At 47.5% G+C, this 20,850-nt stretch overlaps 1 protein-coding gene across 5 annotated transcripts in view; it reads left to right on the top strand.

The window, feature by feature from the left end:
* The window catches only part of barx2 (BARX homeobox 2), a 94,662-nt gene that overhangs the window by 36,344 nt on the left and 37,468 nt on the right, over positions 1 to 20,850 (top strand). For all 5 annotated transcript variants that reach the window (XM_038779743.1, XM_038779742.1, XM_038779739.1 and 2 more), the window contains exon 2: positions 708 to 984. In XM_038779743.1, coding sequence (XP_038635671.1) covers positions 708 to 984 — 277 coding nt within the window. The remainder of the gene's footprint in view (positions 1 to 707; positions 985 to 20,850) is intronic.

The raw sequence follows: 20,850 nt of genomic DNA, 5'->3' as shown, positions 1-20,850 counted from the left end.
GGCAGGATTTTTCCGCAGAGGGTGGGGAGTGCCTGGAACACGCTGCCAGAGGAGGTTCTGGAAGCAGATACATTATCGCCGCTCAAAAGGCACCTTGACAAATACACGGATAGGATGGGTATAGAGGGATACGGCACTAGGAAGTGCGGCCATTCTTATGTTGTATTGTTCTTTGCTTTTCTTTGCAAAAAGTTTACCCTTTATCCTCAAACTATGACCCCTGATTCTGAACTCCCCCACTATTGTGAACATTCTAATCCTGTTAGAATTTTATAAGTTTTGTATGAAATCCCCTCTCACTCTTCTAAACTCGGATGAATATAATCCTAACCAATTTAGTCTCACAATGATATCCCAGGAATCGGCCATATTCTTTGTCCTCGCAGACGGATTGTCTCTGCTGGTCAGGGCTTTACCTCAACAATGTAAAGGGGCCTTTGTGTATTTCTTTGGAATTTAATTTTTACAGTCATAGGGAGCATTGCTGCATCTTTAGACCTAACGAGGTTGTGGTTTGCCGAATAGATATTTCCTTTGTGTGAGTCATAGCGAGTCACAGCTTCAGTCAATGCAAAACCTTTGTCCAATATATATACTTTTTTAACTTATAAAGTTGCCAGGATGATATGGATATATTTATTTCCTTTCATGTCTTCATGGCATGACACTTGTCTCTAGTTGACATTAATCCTTGTGTGTTTCTGCAGGGTCATCATTGAGCTCATACCCATTGTTTTCAGTAACTGAGCTCTCTCCAACTCTCACTGCGAGGGTTCCGCACTTTTTGTCTCCGGCCCTGTCCTCCAGTCATTCAAGTTCAGCAACTCTGGAGAATATTACTCCGACCAGCAGTGAGTGCGAGAGTGATCAGAGCGTTTCACGGCTAAAAAGGCCGAGGAGAAGTCGTACCATTTTCACTGAGTTACAGCTCATGGGATTGGAGAAAAAGTTCCAGAAACAGAAATATCTGTCCACTCCAGATAGGTGAGTGAATGGGGGGAGGGGGAGATTTCGTGGGGGGGGGGGGGGGGGGGGAAATGAAGGGATTCTCCAGTGGGGAATGTGTGTGCGGGGTGGTTCGCCAGTGGGGGAGGGGATTCTCCAGTGGGGGTGTGGGGGTGCTGATTGTCCAGTGGGTGAGGGGATTGTTCAGTGGGGACTGTGGAGGAGGAGATTCTCCAGTGGGGGGGGGGGGGGGGGGGGTGATCTCCAGTGGGGAATGTGTGTGCGGGGTGATCCTCCAGTTGGGAAGATGATTATCCAGTGGGGAATGTGTGTGCGGGGTGATCCTCCAGTTGGGAAGGTGATTGTCCAGTGGGGAGTGTGTGTTGGGGGGGGGGGGGGATGATCTCCAGTGGGGTATGTGTGTGGTTGGGGGTGTGATCTCCAACGGGGAGTGTGGGGGCTGTGATTGTCCAGTGGGGAATGTGTGTCGTGAGTGATTTCCAGTGGGGAAAGCGTGGGGGAGGGGTGATATCCAGTGGGGAATGTGTTGATCTCCAGTGGGGTATGTGTGTAGGGGGGGGGATGATTCTCCAGTGGGGAGTGTGTGTGTGTGTGTGGGGGGGATGATCTCCAGTGGGGTATGTGTGTAGGGGGGGGGGGGGGGATGATCTCCAGTGGGGAGTGTGTGTTGGGGGGGGGGGGTGATCTCCAACGGGGAGTGTGGGGGCTGTGATTGTCCAGTGGGGAATGTGTGTCGTGGGTGATTTCCAGTGGGGAAAGCGTGGGGGAGGGGTGATCTCCAGTGGGGAATGTTGGGGGGGGGGGGGGGGTTGATCTCCAGTGGGGAATGTGTGTGTGGGGGGGGGGGGTGATTCTCCAGTGGGGAATGTGTGGGGGGGGGGGGGGGGTGATTGGCCAGTGGGGAATGTGTCCGGGGGCAGTGATTGTCCAGTGGGGAGTGTGTGTGTGCGTGTGGGGGGGGGGGGGGGGGTGATTCTCCAGTGGGAAGTGTGGTGGGGGGGGTGATTCTCCAGTGGGGAATGTGTATGGGGGGTGTGGTGGTGATCTCCAGTGGGAAATGTGTGTGTGTGGGGGGTGATTCTCCAGTGGCCAGTGGGGAATGTGTCCGGGGGCAGTGATTGTCCAGTGGGGAGTGTGTGTGTGCGCGTGTGGGGGGGAGGGGGGGGTGTGATTCTCCAGTGGGAAGTGTGGTGGGGAGGGTGATTCTCCAGTGGGGAATGTGTGTGAGAGGGGGGGTGTGATCTCCAGTGGGAAATGTGTGTGTGTGGGGGGGTGATCTCCAGTGGTGAATGTTTGGGGGGGGGGAGGGGGTTGATTCTCCAGTGGGGAGTGTTGGGGCGGTGATTGTCCAGTGGTGGAGGGGATTCCCCAGTGGGGAGTGTGGGGAACGGAATTCTCCAGCGTGTAGCCAAGAATGAAAGTCCTGAAGAGCGTGTTGCCTCTCTGGTACCAGGGTAACGGACAATTCACAATGTCTGTCTGGGAAACTGGAAAAGAAAGAGGTGAATTCAGGTGTCAGGTAGTAAGAGAGAGGCAGTCCTGCTGAAAGAGTATCAGAAATAGTTTCTAAGTCAAAACACAGAACTGTAATAACCAGCACGGAGCTCACGGTTTATTGTTGGCTTGAGGATTATGAGCTTGCCTGCTAACCATGGGGCTGGCGACGAGGATGGGATAGTTTAATAAAGACAAGGGGTTCAGACGAGTAACATAAGGTGATATTAATTTATAATACGTATTATTTATAAAGGGTCCCAGTTAGACTTCACTTGTCCTCTCTCTCTGTATGTCAGTTCCTATCTGGCTGACCTATATACACATGCTAATAGCTCCTTGATTAGCAGGGCAGCTCATACTCCTTCAGCCATATGGGATAAACAATCAAGACAGCCCCTTGTGTTCCATTCAAGTTATTACAAGGACCTTGAGGGTAATGATCTCTGGCTTATTGTCTGAAGAACATACAAACTAACATAGGGGCAGAGAGACATTTTTATTGATAAGACATGTGACTAGAAGGTTGAGGTAGGAATGAAGGATTCCCTTTCATGGGACAGTGGCATCAGTTCTGGGACTGGAACGTAATGATCGGATGGGGTCCACCTGAACTTGTGTCATGGGACAGACATCTAAGGGAAGAGGGTAAATAGGAAGGTAACAAAAGCTTTAAACGAGTCAGAATGAGGAAGGGGTGATAGAATCCCTACAGTACAGGAGGAGGCTCATCTAGTCTGCACCGACCCTTCAAATGAGCACTCCACCCATGTCCGCCCGTCCCACCCCACCCTATCTCTATGACTCCATAACCTAACCTGCACATCCCTGGACACTAAGAGGTAATTTATGGTGGTCAAGAGCAGCGCAGTGGGTTAGTCCTGCTGCCTCGCGGCGCCGAGGTCCCAGGTTCGATCCCTGCTCTGGGTCACTATCTGTGTGGAGTTTGTACATTCTCCCTGTGTTTGCGTGGGCTTCGCCCCCACAACCTAAAGATGTACAGGCTAGGTCGATTGGCCATGCTAAATTGCCCCTTAATTGGAAAAAAATAATTGGGCATTCTAAATTTAAAAAAAAAAAACATTTACCCATACATCTTTGGACTGTGGGAGGAAACCGTCTTTGGACTGTGGGAGGAAACGGGAGAACTCGGAAGAAACCTACCAGACATGGGAAGAACGTACAAACTCCACACAGTGACCCATGGTCGGAATTGAATCCCGGTTCCTGGCGCTGTGTGGCAGCAGTGCTTTAAAAAAATTTTTAGAGTACCCAATTCATTTTCTCCAATTAAGGGGCAATTTAAAGTGGCCAATCTACCTACCCTGCACATCTTTGGGTCGTGGGGGCAAAACACACGCAAACACGGGGAGAATGTGCAAACTCCACATGGACAGTGAACCGGGATCGAACCTGGGACCTCGGCACCGTGAGGCAGCAGTGCTAACCACTGTGCCACTGTGCTGCCCTTAAAAATTTGATTAGGTTAGTCAATCTTTTTTTTTAAATTTAGAGTACCAAATTTCATTCCACTTGAGGGGCAATTTAGCATGGCCAATCGACCTACTTTGGGTTGTGGGGGCGAAACCCACGCAGACATGGGGAGAATATGCAAACTCCACACGGACAGTAACCCAGGGCCGGAATTCTTACCAGGGTCCTCAGCGCCACAGTCCCAATGCTACCCACTGCGCCACATGCCGCCCCTTGTGTGGCAGCAGTGCTAACCACTGTGCCACCGTGCGCAGGATTTGCAAGAAATGTGAGCAGCATAAAGACAACAAGTCTATGAGGTCAGGAAAAATTAGGAATCAAGAAAATATGGGAGGTCATTGATGGCAAGGAATAGCAGAGTTATAGACAAGGCGGGATTCTCTAATATTGGGGCAATGTCCCCACACCGGTGGGAAAACCGGCGCCAACATCTCCAGTGTCAACGCCCCCCAAAAGTGAGGAATTCTCAACTTGCTAGGGGGCTAGGTTGCCGCCGGAGTCATCCCCGCCGCTCCAGCCAGCGCCAAAGGTCCGGCGTGAATTTGCGCATGCGCAGAACGGCCGGCGTGATCTCACGCATGCGCAGACCGGCTGCATATTTCCGCGCATGTGTAGAACGGCCGGCGTAATTACGCGCTTTACGGGTTTCCCTTCTCTGCGCCTGCCCCATGCAATATGGCAGAGCCCTACAGGGGCACGGCGCGGAGAAAAGAAGGGACCAGCCCGCCTGCAGATCGGTAGGCCACGATCACGGGCCAGGCCACCATACCCAGGGTCGGATCCCCCCCTCCCCAGGATGGCCCCTGCACACTTACTGCCAGGTCCCGCTGTGTGTGGGGTGAGTAATACATGCCGGCGGGACTGGGAGAAACCTGACTGCCACTCGGCACACCAGGGCCCGGAGAATCACCGGAGGGGCTGACTGGCATGGCGGGAATCCCGCTGGCGCCCAAAAAATGGCGCCAAAGAATAGGGAAGCCGTCGTTGGGGCGGCGGGGGCGGGATTATCGCCTCCCCTGGGGATTCTCCGACCTGCCACAGGGTTGGAGAATCCTGGCCCAGGAGTCTATAAATACAGGTAAACATGAAGTGAGAGGAAACACTATTGAAAATGAGTGACCATGTCTGTAGTGTAATGCATGCAGAGTCCAGAATAAAACATGGGGCTGGAGACAATCATATGTTGGAAAGAACCAGGCATTGTAAGGATTACTGGGCCATGACTGCTGGAAAATCAGGATTGGGAGTTAAATTTAGTAATGTATAATTTTTTTAGAAAAGAGGGCAAAAACAGGGAGGTGAAGTGACTGAACTTACTCAGAATAATATAACGGCAGGAGAGAAAAAGGTTGCAACTATTAGCAAAACAAAAATAAACTCCATATAGATGGAGAGAATATGGGAAGCATGGTAGCACAAGTGGCTAGCACTGTGGCTTCACAGTGCCAGAGTCCCAGGTTCGATTCTCTGCTGGGTCACTGTCTGTGCGGAGTCTGCATGTTCTCCCCGTGTCTGTGTGGTTTTCCTCCGGGTGCTCCGGTTTCCTCCCACAGTCCAAAGACTTGCAGGTTAGGTGGATTGGCCATGATAAATTGCCATTAGTGACCAAAAAGTTGAGGAGGGGTTATTGGGTTACGGGGATAGGGTGGAAGCGAGGACTTAAGTAGGTCGGTTACAGGGATAGGGTGGAAGTGAGGGCTTAAGTGGGTCGGTGCAGACTCGATGGGCCGAATGGCTTCCTTCTGCACTGAATGTTGATAATGGATCAATCACACTAATTGGAGTTGTCTAAACCCACTTCGTAGCAGAAGGAAGGTGAAGGAAGAAATACGCAGACAAATTAAGGAATTGATTCAAAGCATAGAGTAATTACCATGGGGCACTTTCAATTATCCTGATATTAAGTTAAGAAGCATGTAAAGGAGATAAGGGACTGTCGTTCCCACAATGTGTACAGGACTCCATTCCAACCTGAGATCTAAAGAAAACAAGAGAAGATTCACTATTGGAGTTGGCAATGGGGAATGAACCAGAACTAATAAGAGAGGTCAAAATGGGGGAGCATCTGCAAAATAGTGACCATTATACAACACTTTAAGATGACGCTAAAAACATAATAAGAAGTCTTACAACACCAGCAGAACAGTGCTCCGAAAGCTAGTGTTTGAAACAAACATGTTGGACTTTAACCTGGTGTTGTAAGACTTCTTACTGCGCTCACCCCAGTCCAATGCCAGCATCTCCACATCATGGCTACATAGCCATGGAAAGACATAGGCCTTGGCAGAGATTGGTTAGAACATAGAACATAGAATGATACAGCGCAGTACAGGCCCTTCGGCCCTCGATGTTGCACCGACATTGCAGGAGATTAGGCTCAACGGGCATGAAATCTTCAAAATATCTGATGGCGTCCTCCCAGATGTCTTGACGAGGTAAGAAGACATCTTGCACAAAGAATTGGGCTGGCTTCAGAGTGTAAAAGCCAAGATAAATGTCAATCCAGATTCGATGTCGAGTTCTTTAGAGCCAGGCCTGTGCCATACGCATTGTATCAGTTGACTGAAGCGGAGCTAGAAATTGAATGAGCTGGGGCCGTGGGTGGGGTTTGAGTGGGTGGTGCCGATAGTCCACGTCCTTAAACCTGACTGTTTGATAAGGATTTGTGTGCACTATAAGCTGTCCATCAACCAGGCTGCCCAGGTCAGCTTATAGTTTCAGTCGGTGATTACTTGGGAATAGCGATCACAATTCCGTAAGTTTTCGAATACTCATGGACAAAGACGAGAGTGGTCCTAAAGGAAGAGTGCTAAATTGGGGAAAAGCCAAGTATAACAAAATTCGGCAGGAGCTAGGGAATGTGGATTGGGAGCAGCTGTTCAAGGGTAAATCCACATTTGAAATGTGGGAGTCTTTTAAGGAAAGGTTGATTCGAGTGCAGGACAGACATGTCCCTGTGAAAATGAAAGATAGAAATGGCAAGATTAGGGAACCATGGATGACGGGTGGAATTGTGAGACTAGCTAAGATGAAAAAGGAAGCATACATAAGATCTAGGCGACTTAAAACTGATGAAGCTTTGGAGGAATATCGATAAAGTAGGACAAATCTCAAATGCGCAATAAAGAGGGCTAAAAGGGTCATGAAATATCTTTGGCTAACAGGGTGAAGGAAAATCCCAAAGCCTTTTATTTGTATATAAGGAGCAAGAGGATAACTAGAGAAAGGATTGGCCCACTCAAAGACAAAAGAGAGAATTTATGCGTGGAGTCAGAGGAAATGGGTGAGATTCATAAGGGGTACTTTGCATCGGTATTCACCAAGGAGAGGGACATGACGGATGTTGAGGCTAAGGATGAATGTTTAAATACTCTAGGTCAAGTCGGCATAAGGAAGGGGGATGTTTTGTGTATTCTAAAAAGCATTAAGGTGGTCAAGTCCCCAGGTCCGGATGGGATCTATCCCAGGTTACTGAGGGAAGCAAGGGGCAAAATAGCTGGGGCCTTAACTGATATCTTTGCAGCATCCTTGAGCATGGGTGAGGTCCCGGAGGACTGGAAAATTGCTAATGTTGTCCCCTTGTTTAAGAAGGGTAGCAGGGATAATCCAGGGAATTATAGACCTGTGAGCTTGATGTCAGTGGTAGGCAAACTGTTGGAGAAGATACTGAGGGATAATATCTATTCACATTTGGAAGAAAATAGAGTTATCAGTGATAGGCAGCATGGTTTTGTGCAGGGAAGGTCCTGTCTTACAAACCTAATAGAATTCTTTGAGGAAGTGACAAAGTTAATTGATGAGGAAAGGGCTGTAGATGTCATATACATGGACTTCAGTAAGGCGTTTGATAAAGTTTCCCATGGCAGGTTGATGGAAAAGTGAAGTCGTATGGGGTTCAGGGTGTAGTAGCTAGATGGATAAAGAACTGACTGGGCAACAGGAGACAGAGAGTAGTGGTGGAAGGGAGTGTCTCAAAATGGAGAAAGGTGACTAGTGGTGTTCCACAGGGATCCGTGCTCGGACCACTGTTGTTTGTGATATACATAAATGATCTGGACAAAGGTATAGGTGGACTGATTAGCAAGTTTGATACTAAGATTGGTGGAGTTGCAGATAGCGAGGAGGACTGTCAGATAATACAGCAAAATATAGATAGATTGGAGAGTTGGACAGAGAAATGGCAGATGGAGTTCAATCCAGGCAAATGTGAGGTGATGCATTTTGGAAGATCTAATTCAAGAGCGGACTATACGGTCAATGGAAGAGTCCTGGAGAAAATTGATGTACAGAGAGATCTGGGAGTTCAGGTCCATTGTATCCTGAAGGTGGCAACGCAGGTCGATAGAGTGGTCAAGAAGGCATACAGCATGCTTGCCTTCATTGGACGGGGTATTGAGTACAAGAGTAGGCAGGTCATGTTACAGTTGTATATGACTTTGGTTAGTCCACATTTGGAATACTGCGTGCAGTTCTTCTCATAATATACACCAGTATATCATGGTGCAGACACACACTGATGGACACACACAGCGACCAATCAACATGTACAAACACGGCAGCCAATCACCAGTTAGAATACACACACTATAAGGGTAGAGGGCACCACGGTTCCCGCTCATTCTGGGTGCTGCCTCTCAGTGTAACAGGAACTCATCCAGCCCAGCACAGACTCATACCACGTGCTGAGAGAATCAACTGGTTCGGACAAGGCTTAGGTCTCTAGTTTAAGTTAGCAACATTTAGACCCACAGTCATCGTGTGTTAGTTAGTTAGAAGTTAGTTAATAAAATTGAGTTTAACCTTCATCAGCGTTGGAAGTATCTGTTCATCTCTCAAGTCTACACTAGCCAACACATCATGGTACCAGAAATTGAGGGATGCTCGCCCTCCTGAGACCTGCCTTTCAGTGATCTGCCTTCAACCAGTCTCGCACCATCCTACAGAATGGACTCCGTTCACCCGCCGCCGCCTCTCCGCATTGCAGGGAATCTGGGTTTGAACTGGAAACTTTTCAAACAACGCTTCCAGCTGTACCTCGAAGCCAGGGACCTGGAAGCTGCCTCGGACACACAGAAGATTTCTCTCTTCCTCTCCACAGCCGGGGACCATGCTCTGCACATCTTCAACTCGCTCACCTTCGCTGAGGGGGAGGTCAAATCGAAGTTCAAGACTGTCATTCTAAAGTTCGACAGCCACTGCGCGGTCGAGGTCAACGAGAGCTTCGAGGGATACATGTTTCAGCAGCGAATTCAGGGTAAGGACGAGCCTTTCCAGTCCTTTATTACCCACCTCCGCGTCCTTGCGCAGTCCTGCAACTACGGGTCCACCTCTGACTCTATGCTCCGTGACCAGATTGTTTTTGGTGTTCAATCTGAGCCCCTGTGCCAGCAGCTACTAAAAGTAAAGCAGCTCACTCTCTCTGTGGCCATTGAGACCTGTTTACTTCATGAACATGCCTCCACGCGCTACTCCTGATCCAGGCTGCTGAAACGGCGGGGCAAGCCCCTTACGAGGCAGAACGGGTCCAAATGATTAAATCTTTTCAGGCTCTGGATCTGAGCGATGGTGGCCATTTCGCGCGCTTTTTGTGGAGTCCCGCGCTTACACGCAGCGATATCATCGTGACGTCATGGACCACTTCGCGTAGGTGCACGCCTCGCTGGATCACCCCGCGCATGCGCGGTGGCGTGACAAATGTCCCGAAGCTCCAACATGCGGCAACTGCGGCTCCGCCCACTTGAAGCAGCAATATCCCGCAAAGTCCCGACGCTGCCTGCAGTGTGGTAAATGAGGCCACTAGGCGACAATGTGCAGATCTTCCATGCCTGCTGTTTTTCGGAGGCCCACCCAGCCCCACAGAGACGTCAGGGCTATCCAGCCTGCCATCAAAGAACCTACTCCAGACCTTGCTTCCGACAGTGCCTGACCTGACCCACAGGTCCCGCTCCAAGTTGGCGTTGTCACCACAAACAGGATGTCCCCCAAGCGTGGCACCAAACCCGTCCACATCCACAGCGTCACCCAGGATGATGAGCGGTGTGCCACCCTTACGGTCAACCAGTCACCTGTCAGGTTCCACCTGGATACTGGCGCTTCTGCCAATCTCATCGCGTTGTCTGATTTACGCAAGCTCTGCGTACAGCCTGCTGTCCTGCCATCTGCGTGTAAATTGCTGGACTACAATGGCAATGCCATCGCTGCCAACGGCTCCTGCCGCCTTGAGGTGACACATCGTGCTCACACAGTCATTCTCCTGTTTGAGATTGTTGCTGCCTCAAAAGCCTCCTTGCTTGGTGCGCAGGCATGCAAGTTGCTCCACTTAGTGCAGAGAGTACACTCTCTCTCTTCAAGCGATGTGTCTGCATCCTCTGACACAGACTTAAGGGCGCAACTCGACTCCATCATCCAGCAATACCATGATGCCTTCGAAAGCATGGGCACTCTCCCGTACACGTACAAAATCTTACTCAAACCCAACGTCACGCCTGTCGTTCACGCACCTCGCAGAGTCCCAGCGCCCCTCAGGGACCGCCTCAAGCAACAGCTTCAGGACCTCCAGGACCAAGGAGTCATTTCTAGGGTCATGGAACCCACAGTCTGGGAAAGCTCCATGGTCTGCGTCAAGAAGCCGTCCGGCAAGCTGCGGATCTGTATTGATCCTAAAGATCTGAATCAGAATATCATGCGGGAACACTACCCGATTCCAAAACGTGAGGAGCTCATGGCTGAGATGGCCCACGCCAAACTATTCTCAAAACTGGATGCCTCGAAGGGTTTCTGGCAGATCCAACTAGATGAATCAAGCAGGAAGCTGTGTACGTTCACCACACCCTATGGCAGGTTCTGCTACAAACGGATGCCATTTGGCATCATTTCTGCGTCCGAAGTTTTCCATCAGATCATGGAGCAGATGATTGAGGGGATCGACGGCGTCCGGGTATATGTCGATTACATTATTATCTGGTCAACCAGAGTTCATCACCTGCCTCTGAGACTGAACTTATGGACTTTCTGAAATGTTTTTTTTTCCTTCCTTGTTGCATTCGTTATCCAGTGATTTGTAAATAGATTCGTTGGTTGTTCCAGTTCATGTTAGTCATCTGCACCAGGCACCTTCCTGTGTACATAGTCTTGTTTCCTGTATATAGATTTGTACATGTATCTTTGCACCTCACATGTAGCTAGGTACATTCTTCACACACCCACACTATTTATTATCATATGCCGATATCAACATTTTTTATAAAAGGGGATGTCATAATATACACCAGTATATCATGGTGCAGACACACACTGATGGACACACACGGGGACCAATCAACATGTACAAACACCGCAGCCAATCACCAGTAAGAATACACACACTATAAAGGCAGAGGACACCACGGTTCCCGCTCATTCTGGGTGTTGCCTCTGAGTGTAACAAGAACTCATCCAGCCCAGCACAGACTCATACCACGTGCTGAGAGAATCAACTGGTTCGGACAAGGCTTAGGTCTCTAGTTTAAGTTAGCATCATTTAGACCCGCAGTCATCGTGTGTTAGTTAGTTAGAAGTTAGTTAATAAGATTGAGTTGAACCTTCATCAGTGTTGGAAGTATCTGTTCATCTCTCAAGTCTACACTAGCCAACACATCAGTTCTGGTCACCACATTACCAGAAGGATGTGGATGCTTTAGAGAGGGTGCAGAGGAGGTTCACCAGGATGTTGCCTGGTATGGAGGGTGCTAGCTATGATGAAAGGTTGAGTAGATTAGGATTGTTTTAGTTGGAAAGACGGAGGTTGAGGTGGGTCCTGATTGAGGTCTACAAATTTATGAGAAGTATGGACAGGGTGGATAGTAACAAGCTTTTCCCAAGAGTGGGGGTGTCAATTACAAAGGGTCACGATTTCAAGGTGAGAGGGGGAAGTTTAAGGGAGATGTTTTTGGAAAGTTTTTTACGCAGAGGGTGGTGGGTGCCTGGAACGCCTTGCCAGTAGAGGTGGTAGAGGTGGGCACGATAGCATCATTTAAGATGCATCTATACAGATATATGAACGGGTGGGGAACAGAGGGAAGTAGATCCTTGGAAAATAGGCGTCAGGTTTAGATAAAGGATCGGGATCAGCGCAGGCTGGGAGGGCCGAAGGGCCTGTTCCCGTGCTGTAATTTTATTTGAGTGTAAATCCAAATTGAAGCTGGCAGTGAACCTCACATATTCAAAATTGAACCTCAGTCAAGCCTATCTGCAATTTGATTTGGATGATGAGTTTCAGAAGTTTGCTACAATCAATACCCACAAATGCCTCTTCCAGTGTAGCAGACTTTGGTACTGCTACTGCCTGTGGTTTCTTCCAGCGCACGATGGAAAATTTGCCCCAGGGGATTCCCAAGGTGATGGTTAACATTGTAAGAAGTCTTACAACACCAGGTTAAAGTCCAACAGGTTTGTTTCAAACACGAGATTTCGGAGCACGGCTCCTTCTTCAGGTGAAGCCATTCACCTGAAGAAGGAGCCGGCCTCCGAAAGCTCGTGTTTGAAACAAACCTGTTGGACTTTAACCTGGTGTTGTAAGACTTCTTACTGTGCTCACCCCAGTCCAACGCCGGCATCTCCACATCATGGTTAACATTGATATGCTGGTCACTGGCATTACACCAGGAAAGTACATTACCAGCCTAGAGGAAGTAGTAAAGAGGTTTCATGATGCTGGGCTCCGCCTAAAACGTGAAAAATATACTTTTCACACTTCTGAAGTGACGTACCTTGGATTTGGCATCGATGCAACAGGCTTTCACCCCCTGGAAGAGGTCAAGGCCATACGAGATGTCCCTGCACCAAAAAATCTCAGCGAGCTTAAGTCCTTCCTCAGTATTGTCAATTACTATGGAAGGTTTATTTCGAATTTAGTCACCAAAATTGGTGCCATTACACCATCTGTTAAGGGAGAATCAGCGGAGGCAATGGAGGAAGCCCCAAGCGGAAACCTTCCGAGTCGTGAAACAAGCACCAGTCTTCACACCTCTAGCAGCATTTTGACCCGGGAAAACCAATCATGCTCACATGTGATGCATCCCCTTACAGTATGGCGACAATTTTATTCCCCAAAATGGGAGGTAGTGCAGAGCGCCCTATCCCCTTTGCCTCCAGGACCCTTTCTGAAGCACAACAAGACCCAGTACAGCACTGTGGCACAATGGTTAGCACTGCTGCTTCGCAGGGGCCCGGGTTCAATTCTGGCCTTGGGTGACTGTCTGTGGAGTTTATAGGCTCTCCCCGTGTCTACGTAGGTTTCCCTCAGATGCTTCGGTTTCTTTAAACGGTCCAAAAATGTGTAGGGTAGGTGGATTGGCCATGCTAAATTACCCCTTCGTGTCCAAAGATGTGTCGGTTAGGTGGTGTTACGGGATTAAGGGAATAGGATGGGGTGAGTAGACATAGGTAGCGAGCTCTTTCAGAGGGTTGGTGCAGACTCAATGGGCCGAGTGGGCTCCTTCTGTACTGAAGGAATATTCTATGTTCTAACAATCTGTATCAAATCTTGACTATACCACATTTAGATAACTGTGCAGTTCCAGTCACTATAATACAGAAAAGATATAAAGACGTTACTGGAGAGGAGATTTAAAAGGATGACACCATAATTCTGTGGCATTTAAATCGGGAAAGGATTGACGGGCTGGGTCCTTATGCCTTCCCAAAAGGCTGAGACTTGATCAAATAGAGGTGTTTAAAATTCTGAAAGATCTTGATCAGGTGGATACAGAGAAAATGATTCTTCTTGTGGGGCAGATCAGAACTAGAGGCTGTCGATATAGGATAGTCACCCAGAAATCCAAAAGGGAATTCAGAAGCAACTTCTTCACCCAGAGAGTGGTGAGAATATGAAAGACACTCCCGCAGGGAGTGGTGGAAACGATTCGTGTTGATGCATTTCAGGAGAGATTCGAGGGTAAAGGGAATAGAGGATTACGATGGTAGAGTTAGCTAAGTAAAGATGGAGGAGGCGCGAGTGGCGCATAAATACCAGCACAGACTACCCCACCCGTTCATATATCTGTATAGATGCATCTTAAATGATGCTATCGTGCCCACCTCTACCACCTCTACTGGCAAGGCGTTCCAGGCACCCACCACCCTCTGCGTAAAAAACTTTCCAAAAACATCTCCCTTAAACTTCCCCCTCTCACCTTGAAATCGTGACCCTTTGTAATTGGTTGGGCCCAATGGCCTCTTTCTGTGCTGTCCATCCCAAGTAATCCAATGTGAGGGTGTGTGGTGGAGTGAGTCCTTCAGCAGCGATTTGAATGAGGGGGGCACATGCTGCTCCCTGTTGCCATGTACAGAGGGTTGATGACTATATCGAGCAGGGCTGTAGTGGGGATTACAGCCAGCCGAGAGTTATGTTTAAGGAAATTGAAAGTAAATAGGCGCTGTGGGTAGAACAGGGATTGTGGCTGTGTGTGTTTATTTCCATTGTTTCCATAGCGATGGTTGTTTGCGCGATGCACCTGACAACAGTTAATCCCAATCTATACAGGACATGAGGAACATTCTTGTGGGTTTAGCTAATGGTCTAGTGATACAATGGAACTATTCAGAGCATCCTCCGTGATTGCATTTTCTATGAGCTCTGAGTGACACTCTTAACTCCAGGAAATCCACTTCTAAGCCATTGGTGAAACCTATGTTAACCACATTTAAAATTGCTCAGACAAACATCAAACATTTAATTCAAACTCCTTTCCTCTTCATTCTTGCAATGATGCACGGAAGCAGTAATGGATTTTGATTTTATTGCTCTAATACTGACATTTATGGTCTCGTAGCAAGGCCTGATGGAATGCATCCTGGCAGGAGTCAAAATACTATTATCTTTTCGAAGGCTCCCTCTCAGATTTTCTTCCAAACGATTATTGATTTTTGGGGGCTACTTTTTAGTTTTCAGTGACTCCCTGGATATAAAGATTTAATTTAGAAAACATACTTCTCAAAGCAGGAATTTGCAAACTTGATCCACAACGCCATTAAAAGGTATTAAAGAAGGTGAGAGACCTGTTGCTGGGCGGGTTGCCAAGAATCCAACAACAATTGAACATTTTTCCTTCATTCGTCTCCCCTCGCCTTGCCATCCTCCTCCACCAGCTGATACTGACAGAGACTTCGAGAACAGAAACATTCAAAGAGATATCGAAGGGGAACAGGAAAATAACCTGGATTTCCTCCATAACATTTCCCCCCCTTTACCCCAGCTCTCTCCACTTTCAACTTTACACCCAAAATAATTAATTGAACAAATATGAACGAAGAGTAACATCACTGAAAAGGATTTAACTTTATTTCATTATTGCTATTCCAGCGGTAGTTTGTAAACTTGACAACCATTCCCAGCAGGAGGGTTTTAGAAGGAAAAGGAGGGCATAAATAAACAAAAGTTAAGTGCGAAAGTGAACAGTTGCCTGTTGCTCACACCCTTCCTCCCTCCCTCTCTCCCTCCCTCTCTCTCTGTGGATTATTTTCCTTTTCGTTGTCAACCATCTGTGTGTGAAATGATTCTGCTTCTTGCAGTTAAAATACTGATTTCCCCACACTAAGCAATTGTCCTTTGTCTGTGCATGCTGGCCCCTGCGGTATTTACACCCTGCCCTTCGTCTGGGACTGCTCTGCTTTGTCTGCTTGGATTGTCTCTGCTAATGCATTTCCTGGTCTGCTGTGCCCTACATGTACTGTAGCTGATGTTTCACAACTTCCGCATGTTGATGCACATCTATCATTTTCTGTAGCATCTCACCAAGAGGTCTCTTACGCCTATGTTTAATCAGCTCATCATTTAGCTGTCCGAATTCACATGATTCTGCAATCTGTGTTATTGCAGTCATGGAATGTTCAATGGACTCGTTTTCACCCAGAACTCTCCTGTTGGATACATATAATTCATGTGTAACATTCACTCTGGGTTCAAAATATGCGTCCAAAGCTTTATAAATCTATGCCATCTATTTCCGTTGCTCATCGGTTAGATTTTTAATTATATACACTTTGTAGCAGTCCTTCCCCAGCAATGTTGAAGTATGGCTGACCTATTGGTTCAGGCTTGTTGATTAAGTCCATTGCAATCTCATAATTTTGCCATTGTAAGTGGGAAAACTGCCAGTTTTGCCACATATCACCATTCATTTCAACTGGGGATGAAAGTGAAAAATTTGCTGAAGCTGTTTCAATCACAGTTATTACCTGCAGTTGAGTTTTAAATTGAGCTGTGAGTGGAAGTCTCGGATCTTGCTCTGAAACAAGCTGAAGCAGCTTCTGAAGAAATACAGGGGGGCAGCACGGTAGCATAGTGGTTAGCATCAATGCTTCACAGCTCCAGGGTCCCAGGTTCGGTTCCCGGCTGGGTCACTGTCTGTGCGGAGTCTGCACGTCCTCCCCGTGTGTGCGTGGGTTTCCTCCGGGTGCTCCGGTTTCCTCCCACAGTCCAAAGATGTGCGGGTTAGGTGGATTGGCCATGCTAAATTGCCCGTAGTGTCCTAAAAAGTAGGGTTGGGGGGGAGTTGTTGGGTTACGGGTATAGGGTGGATACGTGAATTTGAGTAGGGTGATCATTGCTCGGCACAACATCGAGGGCCGAAGGGCCTGTTCTGTGCTGTACTGTTCTAAATTCTAAATGTGTGCATGGTTCTGTATTGATTCACTGTATTGATTAGCATCATTCAAGGGTAATTTTGAACTATTTTCTGGTGTAATGGTAAAAATATTTTAATGCCATGTTAGTAATGAAGTTTGTTTTAATGTACCATATCCATATTTTCTTCATGAAATCACTCCTGGTGCGAGGTATCATGTCCTCACAGTCTTACAAGATGAATCTAAAATATTTGGGTTTCAGTCCAGTAATCTAGTCACTGTTGGGGTCTGGTCCGGGATCGTAATAAAATTGGGGGTTGTTCACCCGGACTTTAGTGCATAATTCCCAGTTTGGCTTGGGATTATTGAATTTAAACACAGTGGGCGCAATTCTCCCAAAGGGAGACAAACAGCTGATGCCGGAGTGAAACCTGGAGTGTTTCACTCCGGCGTCGGAGGCCGCTCCTCGCCCCCTATTCTCCCCCCCTTCCCCCGGGGGGCTAGGAGCAGCGGCGCGTGAATTCCGTGCGGCGGGCCTTGACGCTTGCGTCAAAGCGGCGCGCCAGGAATGACGCGGCCGGTGGCGCCGAAGTGATGTCAGTCGCGCATGTGCAGGTTGGCCGGCGCCAACCCACGTATGCGCGGTTGCCGTCTTCCCCTCCGCTGCCCTGCAAGACATGGCGGCTTGATCTTGCAGGGCGGCAGAGGGGAAAAGAGTGCGTCTTTTAGAGACGCCGGCCTGACGATCGGTGGGCAGTGATCGCGGGCCAGACATCTGCTGAGCACGCCCGTGGTGCTCGATCCTCCCTCCGCCTCCCACAGGCCCCGCACTCACCAGTCGCGCGCTGTTCATGCCGGCAGCGACCAGGTGTGGTTGGCGCCGGCGTGAACCGGTCGGGTTCGGCAGGCTGCTCGGCCCATCCGTGCCGGAGAATCGCCGGTCGCCGTGAGAAACTCTCCGAAACAGGCAATTCTCCGAGCGGCCTGTCGAAAAACGCGACACGCCATTTTTGGGGGGGGGGGGGTGGGAGAATTGCGGGGGGTGCCAGGGCAGCGTGGCGTGATTTGCCCGGCCCTCCTGCGATTCTCCCACCCGGCGTGGGGTGCGGAGAATCGCGCCCAGTGAGTGTGTATGGAATGATTGGTTTCTTTCAGGAGTTGAAGTTTAAATAGGGAATGACTGTGGTGGCTCTTTCAGTTGCAAAATAATTCCTGGGTGTGGAAGAGGTCACTCTGGCTAGTTTACAAACTTTTGGGTTCAGCAGAAAAGCTGCAGTTAACTTTACTTGAACGGGTGAAGAAGGTAGAGACAAGACAAGCATTAGCTCAGCATTTACATTTGCCATAGACACAGCCTGAATCATTAGAATTAGCTAGAATTCAATTACAAATGAAACAATTAGATATGCAGGAAAAAGATAAACAGAAAGAAAAGGAGAGCGTGGCTTTGGCAGAAGAAAAGGAAAAAGAGAGATTGGCAAAGATAGAAGCAAAGGAAAAGGAGAGAGAATTTGAACTTTGGAAACTGGAACTGCAAAGAGACATCATCTTAAAATGTTGGAGTTAAAGGCAGTAGTTGAGGAAAGTCTAGAGTAAGAAAGAACATTTACTTGTTAAAAGCTTAGTAGGGATATGTTTAAACATATTCAAGCACTGCTATGGTTAGGTGAGAAGGTTGTGGAAGCCTTTTCCTAATCTTATTTGAGAAAGTGGCTATACAATTGAATTGGCCAAAGACCATGTGGATAGTGTTAGTTCAAACAAAGTTGGTCGGTAGAGCTAGTGTTATGTTTGTATCACAATCAGAGGAGATTATGATGAGGTGAGAAAAACCATTTTAAGTGCATATGAACTAGTGACAGAAGCTGAGAGACAGAAGTTTAGAAATCTAAGGAAAGAATCAGGTCAGACATATATAGAATTTGAAAGAATTAAACAAAATAATTGAGAGGTGGATAAGAGCATTAAAAATAGCCCAAATGTATGATGAGGGAAATTACTATTTTGGAGGAATTTTAAAGATTCACATCCTGCAGAAGTGAGAACTCATGTGGAAGAGCAAAGGGTTAAAACTACTAGCCTGGCAGCAGAAATGGCAGATGATTTTGAATTATTTCACAATGGTTTTCGACATCAGTCTCAATCTGTGAAGGGTAGAAACTGGGGAAATAAGAAATTCACAGGTAGTCAAAGTAAAGGAAGTATAGCTGGTGATGTTAAGGAGAGTTTGCCTCAGGTTAAAAAGGAAACCTATGATAGTGGAAGAGACATAAGAAAACAAGTGTTTTCATTGTAAAACGTTGGACACATGAAGTCTCAGTGTTGGTGGCTTAAGAAAAGTACTGAGAAGACAGACTCGTTAAAACAAAATAAGCCAGTGAGTTTTATTAACATAGAACATTACAGCGCAGTACAGGCCCTTAGGCCCTCGATGTTGTGCCGACCTGCGAAACCCCTCTAAACCCATCTACACTATTCCCTTATCGTCCATATGCCTATCCAAGGACCATTTGAATGCGTTTAGTGTTGGCGAGCCCACTACTGTTGCAGGCAGAGAGCCCTTACTACTCTCTCAGTAAAGAACATACCTCTGACATCTGTCCTGTATCTATCTCCCCTCAGTTTAAAGCTATGTCCCCTCGTGCCAGACATCACCATCCGAGGAAAAAGGCTCTCAATGTCCACCCTATCTAATCCTCTGATCATCTTGTATGCATCAATAAAGTCACCTCTTAACCTTCTTCTCTCCAACGAAAACAGCCTCAAGTCCCTCAGCCTTTCCTCATAAGATCTTCCCTCCATACCAGGAAATATCCTGGTAAATCTCCTCTGTCCCCTTTCCAATGCTTCCACATCCTTCCTATAATGCGGCGACCAGAACTGCACACAATACTCCAAATGCGGCCGCACCAGAGTTTTGTACAACTGCAACATGACCTCATGGCTCCGAAAATCAATTCCTCTACCAATAAAAGCTAACACACCGTATGCCTTCTTAACAACCCTCTCAACCTGGGTTGCAACTTTCAGGGATCTATGGACATGGACACACGAGATCTCTCTGCTCGTCCACACTACCAAGAATCTTACCATTAGCCCAGTACTTTGTCTTCCTGTTATTCCTTCCAAAATGAATCACCTCACACTTTTCTGCATTAAACTCCATTTGCCACCTGTCAGCCCAGCTCTGCAGCTTATCTACAAGTCCCTCTGTGACCTGCAACATCCTTCCGCACGGGCCGCAACTCCACCGACTTTAGTGTCATCAGCAAATTTACTCACCCATCCTTCTACGCCCTCCTCCAGGTCATTTATAAAAATGACAAATAGCAGCTGCCCAAAAACAGATCCTTGTGGTTAAAGTGGGGAAAAAACATTGTTCCAGTGGAAAAGATGCTAGAGTGCACAGTCTGTACAGAGATGGGTGGAAAAGAAGGTGCCAGAACATTTACGAGATTTCATTTGTGCTGGTAAGGTTTACTCATGTGTACAAGGGGGAGTAGGCTGGGAGATTAAGATTTTAAGGGATACAGGAGCAAGTCAATCTTTATTGATGAGAGACAGATAGATATGTAGTTTGGAAAGGGTATTGCCGTAAAAGGTGGTAATATGTTTACTTAGTGGTGAATGGCATAGTGTGCCACTATGTAAGGTAAGGTTAGAGAGTCCAGTCAAAAGTGCTGAACTGGTGGTAGGAGTAATAGAAAAATGACATTTTTCAGGGGTACAATTTATCCTGGGTGATGATATAGCTGGATCACGGGTGGGAATGATGCCTAATGTGGTTGAAAAGCCAGTGGAAATTCAAACAACTGAGGTGTTGCAGGAAGCATATTCTGGGGTGCTTCCTGATTGTGTGGTGACAAGATCACAAAGCTACAGATAGTGACAGGAAGAATAGAACTTGAGGAATACTGATCGGGACGCTGAAGTTCACTTGTCAGAAACACTATTTGATCAGATGATTTATAAAGAACAAGAGCAAGTGGTGCATGAAGCAGATATCTTTAGTTCAAAGAAGTTGCTGGAATTACAGTAGAAAGATTCAGAGATAAAGCAGTTGTATCAGAAAGCATAAACAGTTTAGAGTCTGAGTGTATAAGTGTATACCAAAATGTTATTACATTAGAAATAATGTATTAATGAGGAAATGGAGACCGTTACATATTCAGGCAGATGAGGAATGGGTGGAGGTTCATCAAGTGGTATTGCCGGTGGGTTATAGAAAGGTGGTTTTGTGGTTCACACATGAGTGTCCAGTAAGGGGTCATTTAGGAGAAAGAAAAACTC

The sequence above is a fragment of the Scyliorhinus canicula genome, chromosome 19 (genome assembly GCF_902713615.1).
Source record: "Scyliorhinus canicula chromosome 19, sScyCan1.1, whole genome shotgun sequence".
In the NCBI taxonomy this organism is placed as follows: domain Eukaryota; kingdom Metazoa; phylum Chordata; class Chondrichthyes; order Carcharhiniformes; family Scyliorhinidae; genus Scyliorhinus; species Scyliorhinus canicula.
This window is presented reverse-complemented; position numbering and strand designations above follow the sequence as displayed.